This window comes from Doryrhamphus excisus, chromosome 10 (genome assembly GCF_030265055.1).
Source record: "Doryrhamphus excisus isolate RoL2022-K1 chromosome 10, RoL_Dexc_1.0, whole genome shotgun sequence".
Classification (NCBI taxonomy): Eukaryota; Metazoa; Chordata; class Actinopteri; order Syngnathiformes; family Syngnathidae; genus Doryrhamphus; species Doryrhamphus excisus.
This window is the reverse complement of record NC_080475.1, coordinates 13,375,925-13,403,080: the sequence shown is the minus strand read 5'-3', so window position 1 is coordinate 13,403,080 and position 27,156 is coordinate 13,375,925. Positions and strand designations below refer to the sequence as shown.

The 27,156-nt window shown below is 40.8% G+C and overlaps 1 protein-coding gene across 14 annotated transcripts in view; it reads right to left on the bottom strand.

Moving 5' to 3' along the window:
• Window positions 1-27,156, bottom strand: part of cacna1db (calcium channel, voltage-dependent, L type, alpha 1D subunit, b) — a 69,832-nt gene that overhangs the window by 39,990 nt on the left and 2,686 nt on the right. For all 14 annotated transcript variants that reach the window (XM_058085078.1, XM_058085080.1, XM_058085081.1 and 11 more), the window contains exons 2-6: window positions 25,130-25,625; window positions 24,185-24,290; window positions 3,550-3,689; window positions 2,585-2,727; window positions 1,047-1,199 (exon numbers count right to left, since the gene is read on the bottom strand). In XM_058085078.1, coding sequence (XP_057941061.1) covers window positions 1,047-1,199; window positions 2,585-2,727; window positions 3,550-3,689; window positions 24,185-24,290; window positions 25,130-25,625 — 1,038 coding nt within the window. The remainder of the gene's footprint in view (window positions 1-1,046; window positions 1,200-2,584; window positions 2,728-3,549; window positions 3,690-24,184; window positions 24,291-25,129; window positions 25,626-27,156) is intronic.

Below are 27,156 nucleotides of genomic sequence, written 5' to 3'. Positions count from 1 at the left end.
TGGACTGGTCGCCAGCCAGCCAATCACAGGGCACATATAGACAAACAACCATTCACACTCACATTCATACCTATGGACAATTTGGAGTCGCTAATTAACCTAGCATGTTTTTGGAATGTGGGAGGAAACCGGAGTACCCGGAGAAAACCCACGCATGCACGGGGAGAACATGCAAACTCCACACAGAGATGGGAGAGGATGGGATTGAACTTGGGTCTCCTAGCTGTGAGGTCTGCGCGCTAACCACTCGACCGCTGTGCAGCCTGATCCACCTGCATTCATTGCCAAATAGGAGTACCCGGAAAAAACCCACGCATGCACCGGAGAACATGCAAAAATGGAATCGAACTCGGGTCTCCTAGATGTGAGGCCTGCATGCTAACCCTCAGTTTTTAAACTTGTTATTGTTATTTCGTCTTGGAACTCCAAGCTATGTAGGCCAATTTTGACCTTAAATTGAGGCACATCAGGCCTGCAGTACTTTGGGTTTTGTTGTGGGGTCTTTTGTGACCTCTTGGATGGAAAAAGTTTCATTTAAAAACTGTATTTTGTGTTCAGTTGTGTTGTCATTGATTTTAAACATTTAAATGTGACAAAAACAAATGTGTTTTTGTCATTGAAAACAGTGGTCAAATAAGTGTGTTTACATAACAGATATTAATCATCTGATCGCTGGATGGAAGCCACCATCTGTTGTCCCGCCCTGCTGTCGACTTCATGCATATCCATTGTATGATATATGACATCATATGTACATATAATATATGTTCATGCTCTGTTTGGAATTACTCAATTCTGGATTTAGGGTAAATCTCGACAAATCATATGCACATTTTTACCCAAATAACCATTTTAACTAGCTAATAACATGAAATGAGTTGTGGAAGTTTTGTAAAAAAGTACTCAAAAAAGTACTCACTTGGGGTGTAACGAGTATACTCTGGTTTCAAGTTGACGGTGTGGTTCATTTTTGGTACAGTAAAGGTGTACCTAATATGTACTGTGTGTCAACTCACTAAGTACTTCCTGGTTCCTGTGGTACTTACCCGTTTTTATCATGTAGCAGGTAGCATGCATTTTTCCAATGAAGAGCTCCAGACCGATGATGGCGTAGATGATGATGACAAAGAGGACCAGCAGGGCAATGTGAAGCAGGGGGACCATGGCTTTGATGATGGAGTTCAAGACCACTTGGAGACCTGCAGAGATACAAAAATATACATTATTATATTCTATACTGAATGACAACACCATTACATTTGACTACTTCCTGGTACATCGAGAATGATAAACATGATGTTCAGTTCTATAATGATTTTGGGGGAGAGGGTGCGTGGATCTGCACCTTTAACCAGACCCTCACCAAAATGTAGTGGCCTCTTCCATTTGTTACCCATTTAAAAATGTTCAGACTAGCAGATAGTTCAATGAAAACAGTTGTGAAATCCTCTCAGTTGGGCTCATCTTTTTTTCTCTGCTGGACCAGTGAATGATCTGTTGCTATGGCAACATGAAGAATTTAAGGTCAAACTTGTGCTAAGAAAAAGGCAGAGAAAAGGAAGAATCCTCGACTGAAAGGGAGTTGATTGTTATCTTCTACATTTGTAATGTACAAACCTCAATGGACTGTTATAATAATATTTTTCCATATAGTAACCTAACATTTATGCTATTTTTATGCGGGATAATAGACTAGAAACCAGTAAAAATATTACTATTACTATTATATTATATAAATCAGGGGTCTCAAACATGCGGCCCGCGGGCCAAATGTGGCCCACAGGACACTAGTTTGAGGCCCCGCCTTGATATGAAAGTTTAATGTTAGTGCGGCCCGCACAAGTTTGATATGGATGCTGTATGGTATCATGTACCCAGAAATTTTTTTTACGTTTGATTAATGTTCATGTTAAAGGTTAAATAACTGTTAATAGTTATCCTCCCTATCCGTGTGGAAGTGGTAAGTTTTTGGCTTTTTTAAGTTTAAAGGAAATAACTTGGAGGCTACCGTTTAGGTCGCTAGCTCTCTAGTTTGCGAGTTAGCATGTGTCTCAAGACCCTGCAGTTGCGCAATATGTTGTAAATAAAAAAAAAGTATAAATGTGACTATAGTCGTGTTTTGTCATGTCTACAGGGCTCTAATAATGCTTTGTTCATTTTAATCTGAAAAAAATAATTTGTCTACCCACCAACTATATGTGGTTTCTTAAGTTTTTATTATTTGCCATTTTATTATTATTATTATATTTATTTATTTATTTATTACTGACTGATTGATTTTCTTTATTCTTGATTTGTTTATTTTTCATCTTATTTTGTGTAGAAAAATAAAAATTAAGATATTTGAGAACAGTGGAATGTTTTATCAGAGCTTTTATTGTAGAAAATCTGAACCAAAGCACTGAAACAGTTTGTATATTTTTCTGTTTTTAATAAATGCGTTTTTTGTTAGTTTTTTGGGGGGAAAACACGATGTAGCCCAGTCTCACCCAGACCCTAGCTCCAGTGGCCCCCAAGTAAATTGAGTTTGAGACCCCTGATATAAATGAATCTTATCTATAAAAACAGCTGTGTTTTCACTCACTGGGAACTCCGGAGACAAGGCGAAGGGGGCGAAGCACACGAAAGGCTCGGAGGGCCTTGACATCAAACCCCCCTGGTTTGCCTCCTGACTGGCCACTGGAGTCTGCGTCTTTGGTTATCATCTCCAGGATCACGCTGAACAAGCTGGTGGATAGAGCAGGAGAGAGAGTAGCTTTGAATGCAAACAGCCATAGACCAACATGGTGGATAGAATTCGAAAGAAGAATATAACATTAATGCTGTATGAAAGGCTGCATTGCGGACGAGTGGTTTGCGCGCAGGCCTCACATCTAGGAGACCTGAGTTTGATTCCATTTTTACATGTTATCCTCGTGCATGTGGGGACTCCGTCTTCCTCCCACATTCCAAAAACATGCTAGGTTAATTGGCGACTCCAAATTGTCCATAGGTATGAATGTGAGTGTGAATGGTTGTTTGTCTATATGTGCCCTGTGATTGGCTGGCAACCAGTCCACGGTGTACCCCGCCTCTCGCCTGACGACAGCTGGGATAGCGGTAGAAAATGAATGAATGAATGCAGGTGGATCACAAGCATGATGCTTGGGTTAGCCTGCTGCTGTGTTTAATGTAATTGTCACTTAATTTCATACTCCTATTCATGACACAGGAATAGATTGCATGTTTCCCATGAGCTGAGTGTAAATGGTTGTTTGTCTATGTGTGCCCTGTGATTGGCTGGCAACCAGTCCAGGGTGTACCCTGCCTCTCGCCCGAAGACAGCTGGGATAGGCTCCAGCACCCCACGCGACCCTCGTGAGGATAAGCGGTAAAAAATGAATGAATGAATGCTCTACAAAAATAAGTAATGTGTATCAGCCGATATCAGTGAAAAAGTGGTCAAACATCATATTCCACACCCAATGGTCTGGGCTCTTTATTACATAAAGACTGTGGATTTTGTGTGTGCGTGAATGTGTGTGTGTGTGTGTGTGTGTGTGTACTCACCCCACGATGACGATAACAAAGTCCAGCATGTTCCAGCCATTTCTGACATAGGAGTTCTGGTGCATGACCAAGCCGTAGGCAATAATCTTCATAAATGTCTCAATAGTGAAAATGATCAGGAAGGCATATTCCACAGTTTCCTGCAAGGACAAGAAAACAACGTTTATTATTATTATGATTACTGGGCTGCACGGTGGTCGAGTGGTTAGCACACCGACCTCACAGTTAGGAGACCCGAGTTCAATCCCACCCATGGCCATGTTCTCCCCGTGCATGCGTGAGTTTTCTCCGGGTACTCCGGTTTCCTCCCACATTCCAAAAACATGCTAGGTTAATTGGCAACTCCAAATTGTCCATAGGTATGAATGTGAGTGTGAATTGTTGTTTGTCTATATGTGCCCTGTGATTGGCTGGCCACCAGTCCAGGGTGGTTGCCCCGTTCCTTTTGCATTTGTCTCATTCAAACGTTTCAGATCATCAAACAAGGGCTCAATTTCCATAGACAACACGGTGTGGCCAGCGTACTTTGCAATTTTCATGAACGGCCCAGTCAGGTGCAGCGTGGCACACCCACACTTCCGTCCTTCCCACTGGTGCAAGTGGCAAAGAGGAAGGAGAGAAGGCGTGAGAGGATTGAACACAACCTACTGTAATCTTAACCAATCAAATGAACGCCTCTCATCGCCTTTAAATGCGCAAGGCCCACAGGACTGCTCATCAGAGGCCACAATGACCGTCGCCATGTGGACCAGCTCACAGGAAACATGTAATCTATTCCTTTGTCATGAATAGGAGTACGAAATTAAGTGACAATTACATTAAACACAGCAGCAGGCTAACTCAAGTGACCCCCCTGCATTCATTCATTCATTTTCTACTGCTTATATAGGCTGTAGCCTATCCAAGCTGTCTTCAGCCAAGAGGCGGGGTACACCGTGGACTGGTGGCCAGCCAATCACACGGCACATATAGACAAACAACCATTCACACTCACATTCATACCTATGGACAATTTGGAGTCGCCAATTAACCTAGCATGTTTTTGGAATGTGGGAGGAGTACGCGGAGAAAACCCGCACATGCACGGGAAGAACATGGAAACTCCACACAGAGATGCCCGAGGGTGGAATCGAACTCGGGTATTCTAGCTGTGAGGTCTGCGCGCTAACCACTCGCCGTGCAGCCTGATCCATTCATGCATTCATTGCATGAATGGATTGTTGTCACATATTAGTCATTCAAAATCAGACATGCCGACAACTAAACAAAAATAAAATTTCCTCTAAAAGCATATTTCAAAGCTGACACAAATTCAGCCTGCACGTTCCCATGGTAACATGCTCTGCTAATAGAGACAGATTCCTGAGTTTGGACAATCCCGGACGCAGTCCTATAATATCCTTTGTGCTGGTTTGTTGTCACTTCATTTGGCACAATCCCCCCCCTTATAGCAAACACCTTTTATTGCTGGATGTGCATCTCGCCTCCATGTGTCCCTGTGCGTCTCCCACACAAACAAACACACACATACACAGTTTCCCAGTCTCTCTACATGCAAAAAGGTCAGCGAGTTGGCAGCTTTAGAGGTCCATTAAGCTTAGCACTCATGCTGCTGATTTAGAGGGGGCAAGCACAAGTGCTCTTGCAGGGGACGCACACAGAGTTGACGTTCATGCGCGGTAAAAGAAGCTTTGTGTTGAGTGGTTTGATTGAATATTACACAAAATTATTATTTTTTGTTTCTTCAATAATAATAATAATAATAATAACAGTGTTGGTTGAAGTCAAATAAATCATAGGCCTACCTTGATTGTGTTTGCTGTACTATTGTACTAAGTATATACATATACATTAGGTACATTCATTCATTCATTCATTTTCTACCGCTTTTCCTCACAAGGGTCGCGTGGGTGCTGGAGCCTATCCCAGCTGTCTTCGGGCGAGAGGCTGGGTACACCCTGGACTGGTCGCCAGCCAATCACAGGGCACATATAGACAAACAACCATTCACACTCACATTCATACCTATGGACAATTTGGAGTCGCCAATTAACCTAGCATGTTTTTGGAAGTACCCGGAGAAAATCCACGCATGCACGGGTGCACGGGGAGAACATGCAAACAAAGGGTGGAATTGAACCCTGGTCTCCTAGCTGTGAGGTCTGCGCGCTAACCACTAGCCCGCCGCGCCGCCCTACATTAGGTACAGTTTACAGAAAAATATGCCTTTTAGAAATTAAATAATATTTGCTTTTTCTTTGGCTTATTTGTGTTATTTTAGTGTGAAGTCACCACAGAAGGTTATCACTAATGGCAGAGAGGAAATGTGTGATTATAACTATAAAGATGAGCCACATATGGATAATGCATTTTTGCCAAGTATGAGCATGAAACGAATACAACTCCTCATTAGCCGTAAAATCCTCATTATGTATTCATTTTTCATACTCTGTGATTGGCCAATCACTAAAAAAAAAGCAATGAAGTGTTTCTTTCATCATGTATTTACTGTGTAATCAACAAGGCGGAGTGCACCTTCTCAACCCGGTGTGTGTGCACCACTGTGGAAGCATGCCTCCAGCCTGTGGTTATAGCGGGTGTCATTTTATGATACGTGCTACAAAAACACATCATGGACACACTTTAACACTCCCCCCTCCCTGTGAAATATGTAAACAAGGGATGTTCAAAGTGCGGCCTGAGAAAAGGAAGAGAAAAGGAAGAATCCTCTACTGAAAGGGAATTGATTGTTATTTTCTACATTTGTATGTACAAACCTCAATGGACTGTTTGACAATATTTTTCCATATAACCTATCATTTATGCTATTTTTATGCGGGATAATAGACTAGAAACCAGTAAAAATATTACTATTACTATTATACTATTATATTTTACTGTGTAATCAACAAGGCGGAGTGCACCTTCTCAACCCGGTGTGTGTGCACCACTGTGGAAGCATGCCTCCAGCCTGTGGTTATAGCGGGTGTCATTTCATAATACGTGCTAGGATAACACATCATGGACACACTTTAACACTCCCCCTCCCTGTGAAATATGTAAACAAGGGTTGTTCAAAGTGCGGCCTGCATTTTTTTGGACTTTTGTGGAAACAAAACAAACAAAAAAACTATAATAATCATGAATTTTCTATATGTGTATTCAATATTTTTCATAATTGGTTGACTGGTGGGCAGGCGGTCTGCCTGGTTGGTTTTCTAGACACAAGCGGCATTAGCAATGAAAAATCCCTTAATTTTCAGGGAAATATTTTTCAATATTTTCCAGTTTTCAGAACACTACAACGAGTCAATTTCTCAATTTAGTTTCAAAGTTACTAACATGGCAGCAAGTCACAACGGAACCTGCGAGATGTCAACATCATCGGCAAGTGCAGTCCTTGTTAGGCCTAAAGCAGAAGCTGCCAAAGTAAGGGCATCGTGCATTAGCCAAGAGGCTAAGCTAAAAACGGAAAAGGCTGCCAGGAATGCTCAGAATCAAGCCAGAGATGCTAAGACAGATGCTCGGGATCAATTAGAAGTGACAAGAACAAAGACGGAGTTAGAAATGCTAACGCTACAACAAGAATCAGACGCAATCCTCAGTCGAAGACAGGAAAACTGAAATTGTGAATTGTGATCCATGACTGTGCCCAATTCCAGCACCAACCACATCATTAAGTTTACTAATGACACAAACATGGTGGGCCTCTTCTGCAATAATGATGAGGCCAGCTACAGGGGTGAAGTGGGCCAACTGGGTCAGTGGCGCTCGGACTTTAGCAAGAGCCACTCCCCCTCTGACCCCCGGGTTCCAACAACACTGGCCACAAAGCCCCAAACACGCCTCTACTTGTTCTTTCTATGGTGGTATATCACAGACAGCATCATCTGTACGGTGGCTGCGCTGTCTACTGCCAGAAGGCTCGGCAATGTGTTGTGAATTAAACTCCCCTTGACCTCCCTCGCTGACATCTTCAAGCATCGCTGTTTGACGATGTGTGGGAGGCAGACAAAAGGATTTCAAACTCGCACCTCCACAAAATAATCTGGTAATCCTTACCCAAAGATAGCTCACATGCTATCACCATGTGTAGGTAAAACAAACAACAGGGTCCTGTTATGTCCTGTTAGAATTAATAATTAATGTACACTACGACCGGGCTGCACGGTGGTCGTGTGGTTAGCGTGCAGACCTCACAGCTAGGAGACCAGGGTTCAATTCCACCCTCGGCCATCTCTGTGTGGAGTGTTCTCCCCGTGCATGTGTGGGTTTTCTCCGGGTACTCCGGTTTCCTCCCACATTCCAAAAACATGCTAGGTTAATTGGCGACTCCAAATTGTCCATAGGTATGAATGTGAGTGTGAATGGTTGTTTGTCTATATGTGCCCTGTGATTGGCTGGCTGGCGACCAGTCCAGGGTGTACCCCGCCTCTCGCCTGACGACAGCTGGGATAGCGGTAGAAAATGAATGAATGAATGCAGGTGGACCACAAGCATGATGCTTGGGTTAGCCTGCTGCTGTGTTTAATGTAATTGTCATTTAATTTCATACTCCTATTCATGACACAGGAATAGATTGCATGTTTCCCGTGAGCTGAGTGTAAATGGTTGTTTGTCTATATGTGCCCTGTGATTGGCTGGTGACCAGTCCAGGGTGTACCCCGCCTCTCGCCCAAAGACAGCTGGGGTAGGCTCCAGCACCCCCGCGACCCTCGTGAGGAAAACTGGTAGAAAATGAATGAATGAATGAATGAATGTACACTATGACCACTTCTATCCTTCTTTCTTTCACCGTAAATGCTCCGTAAACACAGAAGTCAGGATTTCCCTCTCCACCAGAAGGAGGAGGGACTTTTACACCAAACTACAGAACCATGAGCAAACAGTTGCAAAGTCAGTCGCCCAAAGTCAGCTGGGATAGACGCCAGCATACCCCCTCCACGACCCTAATAAGGATAAGCAGCATAGAAAATGGATGGATGTTCTTCCATCACACGTTCCGACTCACTGACAGATATGTGACTGAGTCCGAGTCAGGCTTGAGTGTAATTAGTAATTTCATGATGATTAACAAGCATTTACGTTTTAAATCCCGCTCTGTAAAACGGGGGGGTGGTGTGGATGCTGGTCAGTCACAACACAGAAACTGCACAACAATGTGCTTTCACTGTTAAGTCCCAAAATAACAGAAAACTCTTCAATAACGTAAGTAGTTATATTGGGAGATTGAGAGAGAACAGCACAAATCCAGTCTGTATTGTCGGGTTAAAAAATCTGCCTATGGGGGTGGAGCTTCTTTTTATACAAGACTCAGATTAATTTAAATTTGAAATCATTTTATATCGTTATATTGTGATACATCCCAAAGATATGATACACGCAAAGGTCCATATCGCTCCAATACTACTTGGTAGCCATGTTGCTGCTCTGTATGTATCTCTGTTAAGAAAAGGAAACACGAGGGAGGGCAAAGCTACAGAAACTGCCGGAAGCAAAAGGTGCACCACATCAGGGGAGAATTTTTTAAAATAATCTGCAATATTTTTTTAAATCAATAAAATTGCTATAAAGTATCACCCAGGCCTACGAGTGAGCATCACAGTAATGTCCTTGTGCATCTTATAGTACTGCTGCAGTACTAGGGATAAGGTTGCCATGGAAATCAGCCTCCTTTTTTTTTTTTCATGTGTGGGCAGCGAATGAGACTTGAAGTTGGGACACTCAAGATGGTTATCTGTGCAATAATACACCACATCACAAAGATGTAATATCCATAATTATTTTTTTAAATAACAAATTTACATTAACGGGCCAGTGGAAATAATTAATTTTAATATTTAATAATTTTATTAATAATTTTAATAATTTGTCCGATGACTTTTGACCTCAAATAAAATAAATCAGTGGTTGAAAATCAATACCTTAGCAAAAAGAAGTTTATTTAAGTGTAGTTTACTTTTATAAACTATATTTTATATACTTAAGAATAGTACAGTGAGGTATACTTGGCTTATACTGAGAGGTATAAAGACTAAGTACATTAATACTAAGACTTCAATCTAAAACTTGTACTTGTTCTGTACATTATAACGCCAGAATACAACTTAATATGAGCTTGCTAACAATGCACATCATTGGAACACACCGATTTCATTTTATAAGACTTGGCAAAACTTGACTTTCATGACTTTCATAAGGGTTTGGTAAAGGTGTTCTGTACATAGCATCAACTGTTTCAATTAGCTCATATGAGCTAGCTAAGCTACAATGTTGAGTTCTCAATGGATGCTATCACGTTGCATTTCTGGCCATGGTCCCGCCCCCATACCCGCCAGCCAATGGGAGTCGCCCAATGTAATTTTTTAATAATTTTATATTAGACTTGTGCCTGTATGAGTTTACTAGCTATTGCTACCCATTTTTGGTGTCAGAAGCGGGATTTTTTTGGAATGTTTTTGCAGGATTATGCCAAAATTATACAATAGATCCCAACGAAACACAATAGACCTGTGGTATGTATAAGCAGCTGCTAATGTGGACAATTTATTTTTCCTTTTTGTTCACAGCTCGACATTAGCCACGTTTACATGAGGAGTTTTTCTCTTTCCGAATGGAATCTTTCCCAATGACCTTTCCGAAAGCAATGGTATACATGGAAAGGAATATTCCAATCTCTAGTCTACATGCGCCGCTATAATCAACCAGAATAGTCAATGGGGCATACGCAGTAAAACGTAAACATCAACATCACGTGAGACCGACTTCCTTGAGTTTTTCTTTCACTTGTTGGAATAACTCCGTATTGCCAGTTTTTCCGTTCGTCCAGTCTTGAAATTTAGTTTGGATGAAAAACAAACTTTCCGCAGCAGTGCAGTGCCGATTGCTGGCCTCCATTTTTTTTAAATCGAAGAACGTCTCGAGCTGCGTGTTAGTCATATCTCAGCATTCGCTGAAAGAACGCACCCGGGAACAGGAAAAGATAAAGTTCAATCTTGCTAATATTTTATAATTAAACTCGGCACATGTTTTATAAAGATATATATTTTCTTTTTTAATAAAACTGGACTTGTGAATGGCGTATAGAAGGGTTTAGATTCTGTTCCACAGATGGCGCTAATATACACGAAAGCTGCTTGCCAACTGCCAATAAACAACAGAAGAAGAAAAACACCACAAGGAAGAACGCAGTCTGACAACTTTCCATTTGAGCGGGTACAAGATACCTCAATCGGATTGGGGAAAGGAATATTCCACCCCTGGGAATCCCATTATATATTCATTCGGTTTGGCACTTTTCTCTGAAGTGTATACAAAAGTTAGATTCTTTCCGTTTGAGCAAATAAACCGAATGGAATTGGAATATTTGGGTCCATGTATACGTGGCTATTGTGGGAGGTCTACACTCTATTAATCCGTTAGGATTGCATGGTTCTGTGTCACAGAACAACCTACCAAAAACTGTTAAACTAATCAATTACCTGTGGTTTTACTCACGGTGGGAAATAAGTGAATTTTTTTCTGCTTTTTCTTCATCTTTACCTTCCCTGACTTTAAGATTTAAGCCTCCACTAATGACAACAGAACACAGACCCGGGGCGCTCCATGCAGAGAGAAAGCAAAGCAGCTTAATTGATTTAAGGAGGAGCAAGCAGCACATCCTGTAAGCCGTCAAATCCTCTGTTTTGGGAGGCGGACAAGAAATTCTGCGTACTCTGTCCTAAGCCAGGAAAGAGAACGGCAGAGGATAAATGTCCTAGATTATGTTTGCAGATGAATCCTCAATGATTTGGGAATCTTGCTCAATGGTAACAGGAAGGGGAAACGTGTGTTGTTTTCCTCCTAGGTTCCACCTGTTGGTGTCATGTTGTATTTGATTTTAAGGCGGGGGGGGGGCAAACTTTTTGACTCGCAGGCTGCATGGATTTAACAAAATTGATGGCGGGGAGGGGGGGGCAGACTATATATTTTACACGTAACCTGGAATTATTGTATCTGTAAAAGTGTCATGCAATCTGCTATTATTATTTATTATTTTATATTTCTTTTTAAATATTTTATGTAATAATATTAAGAAAAAATATATTACTATTATTATTATTGCTGCTATTATTTTTTATTATTTTATATTTCTTTTTAAATATTTTATATTTAAATATTTATATTTAAATATTTTATATACTACTAATAATAAATTATTATTATTATTCATTCATTCATTTTCTAGCGCTTATCCTCACAAGGGTTGCGGGGTGCTGGAGCCTATCCCAGCTGTATTCGGGCGAGAGGCGGGGTACACCCTGGACTGGTGGCCAGCCAATCACAGGGCATATATAGACAAACAACCATTCACACTCACATTCATATCTATGGACAAATACCTTGGACTTCTATAGAGCAGCTACACACAATAACCAGCACCGAAAACTTTCTAGATCTTCCAGAATCTGCACCTATTCTAGCTGAATTTCCTTGGACTCACCTCAGTCACTGTCTTCATATAGACAAACAACCATTCACACTCACATTCATACCTATGGACTATTTGGAGTCGCCAATTAACCTAGCATGTTTTTGGAATGTGGGAGGAAACCAGAGTACGCGGAGAAAACCCACGCATGCACGGGGAGAACATGCAAACTCCACACAGAGATGGCCGAGGGTGGAATTGAACTCTGTGACATAATCATCATTGGTCCCAACAACATCATAAAATCCGCTCAGTGCTTCTACGTCAGTGTGGACAACACCACTCACTCTAAATAACTTCAATTAATAACAAATAACTTGATTATTATATTGATTTACTCATTGTAATCTCCAAAGTTATATTTGTACAACTGAATTAATAAGGAGTAGTACCTGGACCTGATGCAGTATTCTAAGAGTTGCAGGGTACGTAGCTACGGGGTAATAAGACAAGAGGAAATCACTCAAAAGTCCCAAAAATTGGTGGCAACACTGCTGAACTGGCTGTGCTTTGGAAGTGCTACATTATGTTGTGTGAAACTTTGCAGTTTTACCAAGAAGTAACACATTGCAGTTTTTTTCTACATTTGTACAACACAGGACAACCTAATAGATGAACTGCCTTTATGTATTATTAAATTGATATACATTACTATTTCTTTGTATATGGTTGGTCCATCAGTGTGTGAAAATGCAGTTACATTGATCAGAGTGAAGGGCTGGCGCTGCCCCCCCCCCCACACACACACACCCCACACCTCCCCACACACACACACACAGGTTCACTTGATGCCACTAACCTCGGTGACAATAATTGAAGCTGACACAACACTCAATGCCTTGGGACTGTCCCACAATGCTCTGCTCTTGGGCACCAACCAGAATAACCCAGTTTGGGATACGTTAGCATCACTATGTATAAAGGTGCTTGTTACAGTTTTATACAGTTTGAAGTACTGGCTTTTAAAAGAAAATTATGTGTCACAGACTTTTCCACTTTACTGACCTATAAATGTTGTTTCATTGTTGTATTCTGGCGTTAAATTATGGTTTTACAGAGTTTTTTGTAACGCTGAGTTCTACTGACATCAATGTGCAGACTTCCTTATATGGGCTGCAGATTGCCTGCACTCAGAACACACGAACCTATGTATCCGGAAGTCCTCCAGAGTGCTTAGGAGTGCCTGGAGGCGGGCCTTGTGTGGAATAAATTTATAAATTTGGGTTCGGAATAATATATTTTTAAAAATGAAAACACGGCCTGCACGGTGGACAAGGGGTTAGCACGCAGGCCTCACAGGTAGGAGACCCGAGTTCAATTCCACCCTCGGTCATCTCTGTGTGGAGTTTGCATGTTCTCCCCGTGCATATGTGGGTTTTCTCCAGGTACTCCGGTTTCCTCCCACATTCCAAAAACATGCTAGGTTAATTAGCGACTCCAAATTGTCCATAGGTATGAATGTGAGTGTGAATGGTTGTTTGTCTATATGCGCCCTGTGATTGGCTGGTGACCAGTTCAGGGTGTCTCTCGCCCGAAGACAGTTGGGATAGGCTCCAGCACCTCCCACAATCCTCGTGAGGATAAGCGGTAGAAAATGAATGAATGAATGAAAACAAACTGAACATATTTTGATCCAAAAGGAACAAAAAGTACCTTTTTGGCCACCGATCGGTATGGGCCGAGTTCCATGACAATCAGCATATGGGTTCGATTCTACGCTTGTTCGTGCGTGGGTTTTCTCCGGGTACTTTGCTTTCCTCCCACATTCCAAAAACATGCTAGGTTAATTGGCGACTCCAAATTGTCCATAGGTATGAATGTGAGTGTGAATGTGCCCTGTGATTGGCTGGCCACCAGTCCAGGGTGTACCCCGCCTCTCGCCTGACGACAGCTGGGATAGCGGTAGAAAATGAATGAATGAATGCAGGTGGATCACAAGCATGATGCTTGGGTTAGCCTGCTGCTGTGTTTAATGTAATTGTCATTTAATTTCATACTCCTATTCATGACACAGGAATAGATTGCATGTTTCCTGTGAGCTGAGTGTAAATGGTTGTTTGTCTATATGTGCCCTGTGATTGGCTGGCCACCTCTCGCCTGAAGACAGCTGGGATAGGCTCCAGCACCCCCCGCGTGACACTAGTGAAGATAAGCTCTATAAAAAAAAATGAATGAATGATTCAACTCACAACATTTAGAGATAGTTGTTATCCAGCGACTTGGCTTTACCAGTCTTTGTGACTTGCATAAAAAAAACATACTAAAACATTAAGATAAATGGAGATTCCATATAAAAAAAGTAGTTTTAATAATAATAGTGTATTTGTATGGCGTGTGCGGTATGTGGAAACAGCCAGCAGCAGGCTAATTAGCTCCTATTAGACTGTCATGTCATTGGCCTCAATAAGATTAAGGCTGCACTATTGTTACCTCTAAACAGGATGTGATGGAAGTTGTTGATTTTTGTGGTTGTTTCATGGTACAAACCTTTTTCCCAAAATGTTGTTTTGTTAAGCAATTCATACGGTCCTTTGAGGACTTCAGAAAGCCATTTTTATGCTCTCTCTCTCTCTCTCTCTCTCCCTATTTGATTCAAAGCTCTCATTCTAGAGGATTCTAATCATCACTCCAGACAATCCTGTCATCGCCTTGTTCTTTCTCCTGTTTTCACCCTTCTTAACTCATCATCATTAGGACCTCCTCTGGCCTATTCTCACAATTTCCTCCATCTCATATTGAGAGCACTCAGGCAGCACTCTCCCGCGGGTCTCTATAGTTACAGTCGCCATAGTAACCAGCTGCGCTTGTCAACAAGGTGAAGAAAGGAGCAACCAGACAACAATATAGACCTCCGCCAAGGCCGAATAATCCTAAACATGTCCTTTTAAACTGTTTAATTTATTTTCATAAGCGATTAATCGGGTGGTTATTTTTTGGGATTAATCAGAAATAAACACTTTTAATTTCCACCTCTTAGCAGCAATCCCTTTAAAAGAAAACTGCACTTTTTTTTGCCCGTTATTCACAGTCCTTATGTGAAACACAAACATATTTCTTTCCTTTTTCTGTGCATTATAGCCAGAGAAAACAAGTTAATATGAGCTAGCTAACAATGGATGTCATGGGAGTACGTATTTTGACGCTAAAGCCCTCACAAAATAAACGAAAAAAAAAAATACCAAGAATGTCCGATTTACATAACGGACTTCTATAATAACGGTTAGCGCGCAGACCTCACAGCTAGGAGGACCAGGGTTCGATTCCACCCTCGGCCATCTCTGTGTGGAGTTTGCATGTTCTCCCCGTGCATGCGTGGGTTTTCTCCGGGTACTCCGGTTTCCTCCCACATTCCAAAAACATGCTAGGTTAATTGGCCACTCCAAAATTGTATAAATATGAATGTGAGTGTGAATGGTTGTTTGTCTATATGTGCCCTGTGATTGGCTGGCCACCAGTCCAGGGTGTACCCCACCTCCCGCCCAAAAGACAGCTGGGATAGGCTCCAGCACCCCCGCAACCCTCGTGAGGAAAAAGCGGTAGAAAATGAATGAATGAATGAATCGATTAATCAGGTGGTTATTTTTTGGGATTAATCAGAAATACACACTTTTAATTTCCACCTCTTAGCAGCAATCCCTTTAAGGGAGAACTGCACTTTTTTTTCCGCCCATCATTCACAGTCCTTATGTGAAACACAAACATATTTCTTTCCTTTTTCTGTGCATTATAGCCAGAGAAAACAAGTTAATATTAGCTAGCTAACAATTTACGTCATGGGAGTATGTATTTTGACGCTAAATCCCTCACAAAATAAACTAAAAATAAATACTAAGAGTGTCCAATTTACATAATGGACTTCTATAATAACCAAGCTAAAGTGATATTGTTATTTTAGCAGCTAGCACGAAAGACAATATTTATCTGGCAGATTTACACAACGCCTTGCTAGCCCATCCTCATGTCAGCTATCTATGTAACTCTCAATTTCAACAAGATGCTAGTTTGCTTTCAGCATTTTTTTTTTACCCGAGTACTGGAGTACACGTCTTGTGCTGGAAGATACAGCCATTCCATATCTATCCCGATATCTATGCTGCACCTCGAATAGAAGTTTCGATATTGTTTTAAAGGGGACCTACTATGCTAATTTTTTAGTCCTTTGTATTGAGTTGTGGACTCCTATAGAGCTGCTACACACAATAACCCGCACACAAAGCTTTCTAGTTCTTTCAGAATCTGCACCTATTCAGCTGAATTTCTTTGGATTTCGTGGTTCTTCATGTTTGGCATAAGGATTGTGAATGATAACACAAATAACGTACATTTAGACAGATATGTGAACAATATTGGAAAGAAAATGGCCTTTGGTCTACATGGAAAACTTAATATCTTTGAGTTCAGCTCATGGAAAATAGGAACAAAAACAAGTGTTGCGCATATATATAAGCATATTGATACCATCCTAGCGCAGCGTCTTCCCTGTGCTCAGCCCCAAGCATCCTGGTGAACAAATTCACCCACGCAGAGATTTACGTTCTCATTTGTCCCACTCACCATAAACCTGCTTAACTGTAACACGTAATCTCCTCGTCACATTTCCTGCTCATTCAATCTGCCACTTTCATTCAATGCTGGCTATGACCAGTGGACTCTCACAGGAATTAGATGGCGACGACACACTAGTGAACTTTAATACATGCAAGAGGATAAGAAGAATAAGACGCCTTTGCTATGTTGCTAATGCACAATAAGACAGAAAAACTTAAATAACTTAAATTTGCATGTAATTTTCCCTGGTTAAGCTCAAATTCATTCATGCTTTGATAAAAATCTGCTTTAACTCAAAATTTTATTTGTATCATTTACCTAAAAATGACAAAATAAAGTTTTTTTTAATTGTATTTTTATATTGTTTTTCCTCTTTACCACAAAATTAATGTTTCTCAAAGCAGTCGTTTCCAATATTCTAGATTAAATTAGAATTCTCTAGGTCAGGGTAACTTGGTTAGCACTTTTTTTTGGTTTATTTTTGCTAAAATTGTGCTTTGGCTTGCGTTTGCCCGCTTGGTTAGCATCCAAAACAGGTTGGTTAGTTTACACCGCCATCTTGGATGAAAACCTGCGAAACGTGCACGTGATCGTGCATTGTGAGCCGCGGGCAGTGTTTGTTTATATCATAAATTGTAGAGAGATACGCGGCATAACAAACATATGGACCACAGGAAAGGCAATGGACTGTTCCAAGACAAGGATGCAAGACTTGAACTCTGAACTTTACAGCTTAAAAAGAAGACCGTCATCATTTTGGAAGTTTAACATGTCCGGGTGTCTGGAACAGATGAATTGGATTTACATTATTTTCTGTGGGAAAAGTTGCTTTGGTTAGAGTCCGTTTTGGTTTGAGTCTGAAACACCTTAATGACTTTAAAGAAGGCACCACTGTATTGATACTCATATAATATTTTTATTTTTAATTAAATGTGTCAAAAATAATATTTTCATAATTAATAAAATGTGTTTATTTTTATGTCATAAATTTTTATTGGCGGTGATATTTCTGGTGCATTTTTGTTTTCAACAAATTCATAAAAAGTGTCTCACATATTACTGATTATTATTATTTATCCAAAGTGAATTATTGCAGCATCATTGTGCTTTAATAAAAGTAAGTAAATGATGCTAAGACTAACTTATATATACAAGCCTAGATTCATTCATTTCAAAATCTGCCTTTTGAATGGTGCACTTCAGCAGATTAAGCTGGAAAATGTCACTCGGTGTGTACGCATGTATGTGTTTGTGCTTTTGCCCCAAATTCCCAGCAGAGTCTGTGGTCCCTGGGTCTTTGGATGCTAAGCAGTCGCCCAATGGACCTATACCGACATCTGTCACCTACTTACTAAAAAAAAATCTGTGAAGCCCCCCTCCGGGCTGCATTTAAAAACACACAAACACTTGCATAACAGTCAAGACAGCACACATGGGGCAATGGGCAGCAGTACAGAGTCATACCTTCTCAGGAGAGGACTGAATGAATGACTTTTTAGTAAGCTACTGTTTAAAGCATTGGGACTCTAGCAAACCACAGTGAGAGCCATTATCCACAAATAGTGAAAACAAGGAACTGTGATGAAACTTCCCAGGAGTGTCCAGCCAACCAAAATGACACTGACACCACAGCTACGCCTCATTCAAGAGGTCACAAAAGACCCCACAACAACATTCAAAGAACTGCAAACCTCAGTTAAAATCAGTGTTACACCCTAATTAATTAGCATTAACACTCTCTTAATTTAGCATATGGTGTAGCATAAGCATTGTTGTTTGGAAGCACAACAGTATATCAACTCTTACTTCCTGTTTTAATGCACAGCACGTTTGGGCAGCAAACCTGTCGCATGTGAATCAATTTAGCCCCCTGCGTGTAAATGCAATAGCATCACATAAAATTATGAAAAATCGCATATATCATGTCTGTCACTATCCAAAACAACCATGCTTGTAAATCGTCAGCCATTATTCCAACATGTCTAACAGGAATGCCGGTATGAGTGTCATTCAGCATTCAGCCAGTTTAGCTGACAATTATTATTTTATTTTTTCCTTTTTTTGTTTTTTTTTTGCTTGCAAGAGTCTATATTTAGCACATGATAATGATGAAGAGGAGTGACAGCCCAGCAGAGGAAGGAAATGACTCATAACGACGGGAGCACGCTCTAATAAAAACGTATGATCACAGATGTCTCGGGGAAGCTTTGTTAGGGAAAAACACACCGACAGTTAACGCAAACGCAACGATACGAGTGGCTAACTAAGTGGCTAACTAAGTGGCTAAAGCTAACATATTCAGAAAATATTCTTTGAATGTTCAAATGATAGTAATGTAAGTCATATAATGAAATACACTTGTCTTGTTTGTAAAGACAACTTGTAAAATAAATTGTAAAGCACATTTATTTAATGGCAAACTTTTCTAATAGGATGTACACATTGCTACTAAATCTTCAACAAAAACGGTAATGCATTTGCTTGTGATGAAAGAAGATGTAGTCACCCATGCAATTCCAACTGTGAATTTTTTTTAATGATACAAGCTAACCCCTGCTAGCTTCAGCTAACTTCTGCTAGTGTTTATCGCCATTTCAACCTTTTTAGGTCTAGAGGGGATTGTTCAGTGTTTATAATGTAATATATAATTTTATAATTATAATAATTTTGTGCCATGATTGCGCAGTGTGCCGAGTAAATATTTTCCAAAAACAAACATTTGCCCATCATATATATCCGCTCCGACGCGCAGTCATCAACTCGGTTTGTTGATGTTTATATATCGGGATAAGTAATTTTCTTATCATTGGAAGAATCTATATCGGTATATAAAAAATATTGCCCAACTCTAATGGTAGCATAATCTCAGATAAGCTAGAAATTGTTGGCAGTAATTCAAGAAAAGGTACTAATATACAGATGCGGTCAGTTGGTAATATCTTAGAACAGTAAGTCATATAATGAAATACACTTGTCTCAAATTGTAAAGCACATTTATTTACTGGTAACAATCTGGCTAATAGGATGTCAGCCTCTGCATACATTGCTACTTAATGCCTGTGCTTGTGATGAAAGAAGATGTAGTCACCCATGCAATTCCAACTATGAATTTTTTTTTATGATACAAGCTAACTTCTGCCAGCTTTAGCTAACTTTCGCTAGAGTTTATCGCCATTTCAACCTGTTTAGGTCTGGAGAGGATTGTTTATGTGTTTATGATGTAATATATAATTTTATAATTATAATTTTATAATTATAATAATTTTGTGCCATGATTGAGCGGTGTGCCGAGTAAATATTTCCAAACACAAATGTTCACCCATCATATATATATATCCGCCCCGACGCGCAGTCATCAACTCGGTTTGTTTATATTGATCACATATATCGAGATAAGTAATTTTCAGTCTATATCGGTATATAAAAAATATAAAAAACTCTAATGGTAGCATAATCTCAGACATTTCCTGGTTTGCCGCTGTTTATCCAAATGCTTGCAGCTCCATGCCAGTGAGCTTTAACAGTGTGTAAACAAGGAGGATACATGAAGCGTGAACAAACGTGAAGTCAGCCATCACGCTCCTTGCACGCCGTGTTAGGCGTGACAACAAACCAGCTTATAGATTTTAATAACAAGGTAGATCCCCCCCCCCCCCCTCCATTTAGAATTTATGATGAGTTTAAACACCCACGCCGACAGTTGTAAAGTGTGAAATGTGTGTCAGGGTGTATTAAAAGAGGGTTTCAATACTGGCCCTGAAGGCACACAACTTGCTGGGTCAACACGCTGCTGCAGTTAATCACCGATACAGTTAATTGATCTGCTGGTTTGCAGATGACTCACATGATAGTTGAATGTGCTTTCGTCTGCTATTGGAACAATATTTGCCAAATGAATTGGTTATCAATGGCGCAATCAAATAATGAATCAATAATCAATAATCCGGCTAGTAATAATCCAGAAGTGGTTAGCACGCAGGCCTCACAGCGAGGAGACCCGAGTTCGATTCCAACCTCGGCCATCTCTGTGTGGATGTTTGCATGTCTCTGTTTGCATGTTCTCCCCGTGCATGCGTGGGTTTTCCCACATTCCAAAAACATGCTAGGTTAATTAGCGACTCCAAATTGTCCATAGGTATGAATGTGAGTGTGAATGGTTGTTTGTCTATATGTGCCCTGTGATTGGCTGGCCACCAGTCCAGGGTGTACCCGCCTCTTGCCCGAAGACAGCTGGGATAGGCTCCAGCACCACCCCCCCCCCCCCCCCCCCGCAACCCTCATGAGGATAAGCGGTAGAAAATGAATGAATGTTTCCCAGTTATTAAAGGAGACCTATTATGCTCATTTTTTGGCCCTTTGTATTGAGTTGCAGACTCCTATAGAGCAGCTACACACAATAACCCGCCCAGAAAGCATTCTAGATCTTCCAGAATCTGCACCTATTCCAGCTGTATTTTAATACAGGATACCTTGGATTTCCAAAACAGTTTGTTTCAATTTATTCCACCCACGGCCCGCCTCCAGGCACATTCACTCCACTGATTGGTCCCACTCAGCTTATACAGCTAATAGCTTGTACAGCTTGTACCCCGCCTCTCGCCCGAAGACAGCTGGGATAGGCTCCAGCACCTAAGCGACCCTCATGAGGATAAGCGGTAGAAAATGAATGAATGAATGGTAAACCCGCACACAGTTCTCTCATTATCCACTAACGTGGTGCGTTCATGGACACCTGATTTCTGAACATCAATATTACAATCAACGAATAAATGATAAATTTATATTTGTTGAACTTTATTTCATATTTATTCATTCATTCATTCATTCTCTACCACTTTTTCCTCACGAGGGTCGCGGGGGTGCTGGAGCCTATCCCAGCAGTTTTCAGGCGAGAGGCGAGGTACACCCTGGACTGGTCGCCAGGCAATCACAGGGCACATATAGACAAACAAGCTATTTCATATTTATTATTCATTTATGTTATTGAAGTATTAATGCATTTTGCTAAATTAAAAAAAGGTAAAACGGTATTTTTTTTTGCACAAATTTTTTAATGTTTTTATTTTTAAAGTACAATTTTGGGCAGTGTTTAAACTACAGCACCGTTTTCAGAAATACCAGTTTGGCACCAGTATCAGATACTCCAGTATTATCCTCACAACTCTTGTGAGAATAAGCGGTAGAAAATGAATAATCAATAATCTTAATTTGGTTGTTTCAAAGAAGTGACAAATGCCATTGTCACATTATTATTATTATCATTATTATCATTATTATCATTATTATCATTATTATCATTATTATCATTATTATCATTATTATCATTATTATCATTATTATCATTATTATTATTATTATTTTCTACCACTTTTTAATTATTATTATAATCATTATTATCATTATTATTATTATTATGATTATTATTCCAGTAAACCTCGGATATATCGGATTCAATTGTTCCCACTGGTTTTGTCCGATATAAGCGAAATTCGTTATATACGTATACCGGAAAATGTCCGTTTTACGCATATATCGGATTTATATCCGGTATATGCGTAAATTGGATTTTATCCGTTATAAAAAGGCACTTCCTTGACTATGTTTCCAATGTACCTGGGCGCGCAGGCAACGCTGCAAACGCTTGCAAATGACGTCGTATAGCGGCCTGTCACGATTCGGCGAATCGGAGCGCCACGATGCGGCCATCCGATATATGCAAGGGAAATTTAATGGAAATGCATTGGAACGGGACTGGAGATTTTGTCCGAAATAGGCGAAATCCGTTATAAAAAATCCGATATATGCAATGAATTTTTATTGGAAATGCATTACAGAAAAATTGGTTCTTTTTTATCTGTCCGTTGTGAGCAAATTTCCGATATATCCGAGTCCGATATATCCGAGGTTTACTGTATTATTATTATTATGTCATCTTTTTTTCCCCAATTGAGTTATACTGGTTATAGGTCACATTAATGGTGGAAAAATCTTGGTGTCATTGATTGATTGACAAAAACAGAGAGACATTTGAACAGAGGATGTGTAGACTTGTTATATCCACCATAGAAAGATCTCTCTATGCTCATTCATGGTCAACTAATCCACTGTCCAGTTTAATCCTTCAGCATGTTCACACAGTCAGTCCCACATACTTGCTAAAACACACACACACACACAAATATATTACGTCACATTCTGAGCAGCAGCAGACGCTCAAACAGCAACAACCGGTGATGTCAGTATCGTAACAAAGTGTTTTCTTGCATGGATTCCTTTCATTTGGAAAGTAACACTGGCTGCTGTGTTGCCATGGTGACAGTGAAATTGAGTAAGTTAGGAATATGATGTGACTGATTTGTTGTCTGTAAGGTTAAAGAAAGGTTTTATGATGGACGGATTATTTCGATCTATTCATTTCCTATAAGAAAACTTATCAAATCCAAGTGCTGAGACGTTGCAAAACATACACTCTCTCACACACACACACACACACACAGTTCATTGTGCAGTGAATAATCCCCATCTGTTGAGGGAACATGCTACGTTTTTTGTTGTCCATCCATCACTTCCATCATCCATTTCCACACAGGGAAAGGTGCACTAAAAGACGTATTCTGAGGACACCAACACCATCTATTATACACCTATGGTGGTTATTGCTTCAGTGAATAGGCTAACATCACATGATGTTGCTGTTAAAATGTTAGCACTATGTTAGCTCACATAGCTAGTACGTTAGTATTGCTGACGTTTGTGTCCTCCTGTCCCATTCATTAATGTAAATAAATTACTGTATACTGCATGTAAAATTGTATAAAGTGCATAATTAGGCAGAGACAGGCATGGACGACCACAGCTTGTTAGCATTTATGTTAGCATTAGAGTTCCTAGAGTTCGCATTTATGTTAGCATTATGTCACTGTATGGTCATATCACCTCGTACTTCGGTAAGTGACAAGAATAAAAATTAAAAAAAAATGAAAAATGTAACTGTAGGTCATATCACCTCGTACTTCGGTATGTGACAAAAATAAAAATTTAAAAAATAAAAAATTGCACTGTATGGTCATATCACCTCGTACTTCGGTATGTGACAAAAATAAAAATTTTAAAAATTAAAAATGTCACTGTATGGTCATATCACCTCGTACTTCGGTATGTGACAAAAAAAATAAAATAAAATAAAATTAATAAAATATATATATTTTTAACTGTTTTAGGAAAGCAGGAAGTGACCAAATGTAACAGTTACTTATTGTAAAAGTACCAGATGGAGGGGTAGGATTTAATAAGCTTTGCTTCTTCCTACTCCTTTTGGACATGTGAAACTGTGAACTGATTACGTGATGCATTCAATTGTAATCTGATGCATGTTCAAATGAAATTAAACCATTAAAGCTACAGACACATACATTCTAGCATTAAGGCTAGACTTTCGAAAACAAACTTCCAATACACTATTGTGGGAACTCTAACATGTACTTGAAATTGCTGAAAACTACAATAAAGTTTTCCAGCTCCTGCAATTTGATATACAACTAAGAAACCCCATCAATAATTGCTCATTGCTCAAAGGTAAACAATACCACACAGCGCATGTAAGATAATTGTACTCACCAGCTCTTGGTTGGTAGAATTGGAGTCGTCTCCAGGGAAGGGGATGTAGATGGCTAAGGCCACACAGTTGGCAAAGATTGAGAGTAGTATAAATATATCAAAGGGTCTGAAGAGACAAACTGTTAAGGATAATAGGCCTGAATTTTGTCTTTGATATCCATACATTATTTACTGAGAAATATATTTTTTTAATGATGTAATTTGATGTCAAGTGTATAAGGTGGAACCACAGCAAATATTTCAGCATTATTAACCGTCATGCTAGTAAAAAATATGTTAGCCACTGTTTATATTAAGATACTGGACACTAATTATGTAATTATGTGTGTTTCACCTGTGCCCCGAATAGACCAAGTCGGAGCTGGCGAGCTTTCTTTGGCGCACCTTTGGTGCACTGTTTTGTCATGAAATTGTCCCTGCGCCAAGCTGAAAATGTGGACTCCTCTCCTGGTGCGCCGCCACGCCCATCTCGGCGCAGTCCAGCCCACCAAAATACTACTGTGTGGGCTGCGCCACCCTATGGTGCGCCTCAAAATTAGACCCCACTGTCTTAATTTTGTCACGATAATTAATAAATATGATAAGATATGAAAATGTGGACTCTACCCTGGTGCGCCGGCGCAGTCTAGTCCCACCAAAATACCACTGTGTGGGCTGCGCCACCCTATGGTGCGCCTCAAAATTAGATCCCACTGTCTTAATTTTGTCACAATAATAAATAAATATGACAGCCTGAAACTCGTCGAAACTGTCACGGAGCGCAAATGGAAACTAGGTGGGTTAGCTTAGTTTAGCAGAGCATGCTAGTGCGGCTGTGCCTTTTACCGGATGTTAATGTAACCAATGCCGACTGCTGACGTCCCATTAGAAAAATTAGCCAAGCTACATCCTCTTATGAAATACTGAGCAACATTGTCCAATGGTCCACTCCAGGCAAAAGGATACTTCCACTCCACCAGGTTGATGCAAGCCCTGCGTATGGGGTTGTTGAGGGTGAGACAAAACAGCGCTCTGGGTGGCCGGCTGTTGGTGGACCCTCCCTGTTTTTTGCTCTTGGCGTATTGCTGCCTCTTCCTTTGCGCCAACGAACCCACGGGTGCCGCTCCTGTGGTGCACACAGCGGGCTGCGGTCTCATGTCGGGCTTGTCGACATCGCCCTGTGCCTGACGAGCGGCGTTGATAGCGGCGTGCCAGGCCAGGACAGGGCTGATGCCAGTGGCAGTGCTGGTGCCTGTGCTGATACCAGAGCCGGAGCCGGGACCCTGGATGCCGCTGTTTGTTCCCAGGAGTCCATGGGACGAGCCCACGGGCTTACCGGTGCTGGCAGGGGCGTGCGAGGGCTCGGTTGGGCTGACCTGGTGCAGATGAGTTTGGCTTTCTGACCAGAGGGCCGAGGCATCAGCACAGGAAGTGGTCCTTTTGTTGCTGGCATACTGGGCCCCTGTTGGGAGGGAAAGACTGCAATCAGCAAAAACCTCGACAACAGCACTCACTTAACTGCAAACCTTAAAGGGGACCAGTATAAATGTTGTACTCTCCTGTTAAAACATCCCAAAGTTTCAGATAATGAGGTTGGCGCCTTTGGAAGTGACCCCTGAAAAAAGTTTGGGATGGCTCAATATGCTTGGTTTCAGAAGGCGTGGTTAAACTGCCCTTTTGTGACATCACAGAGGGACAGACTTCCTTATATGGTTCATAGTTAGGAAGCACTTTGAGTGTGTGACCAATCACAGCCTTTAAGAATCTTAAACATCCATTCTAGATGTCCATCTAACGATGATACACTTCAGTCCTAGGGGTGCATAGGACTAACCTTTGGCTAGCTAGTGCAAAAGAGAAGCCAGAGTTTGAACACCCTCTTCCATTGTTAAAGTCTCTTGTTTTGGAACACTTGAATTTACATAAACGGACAAAATACTGCACTTAAGTTGATCATTTTTATATACACTAATTTATTACTAATTTTATTTGTATATGTTTCAAAACAAGGCCACATGTTGGACACAGTAATATCAGATAGTATTTCAACTAGAAATACTTTTTGGTTAGTAGTAGGGCTGCACGGTGGAGAGTGGTTTGCACGCAGACCTCACAGCTAGGAGACCAGTGTTCAATTCCAAGGTTCCAGGGTTATCAATGGAGCAATCAAATAATGAATCAATAATCAATAATCCGGCTGCACGTGAGCGAGTGGTTAGCATGCAGGCCTCATAGCTAGGAGACCCGAGTTCGATTCCAACCTCGGACATCTCTGTGTGGAGTTTGCATGTTCTCCCCGTGCATGCGTGGCTTTTCTCCGGGTACTCCGGTTTCCTCCCACATTCCAAAAACATGCTAGGTTAATTGGCAACTCCAAATTGTCCATAGGTATGAATGTGAGTGTGAATGGTTGTTTGTCTATATGTGCCCTGTGATTGGCTGGCTGGCCACCAGTCCAGGGTGTACCCCGTCTCTCGGCTGAAGACAGCTGGGATAAGCTCCAGCATATCCGCGACTGATTATTTCTCTTTCTATTTGCCAATGAGTCAACGTTAGCGTTGCATGGTGTTTTCATGGCCGATGTTTGTGACCGGGTCTTCACAGTGGACAAGTGGTTAGCGTGCAAGCCTCACAGCTAGGAGACCAGAGTTCAATTCCACCCTCGGCCATCTCTGTGTGGAGTTTGCATGTTCTCCTCGTGCATGCGTGGGTTTTCTCCGGTTTCCTCCCACATTCCAAAAACATGCTAGGTTAATTGGCGACTCCAAATTGTCCATAGGTATGAATGTGAGTGTGAATAGTTGTTTGTCTATATATGCCCTGTGATTGGCTGGCATCCAGCCAATAAGGAAGACAACTGGGATAGGCTCCAGCACCCCCACGACTCTTGTGAGGATAAGCAGTAGAAAATGAATGAATGTTTCTCAGTTATTAAATGGGACCTATTATGCTCATTTTTGGTCCTTTGTATTGAGTTGTGGACTTCTGTAGAG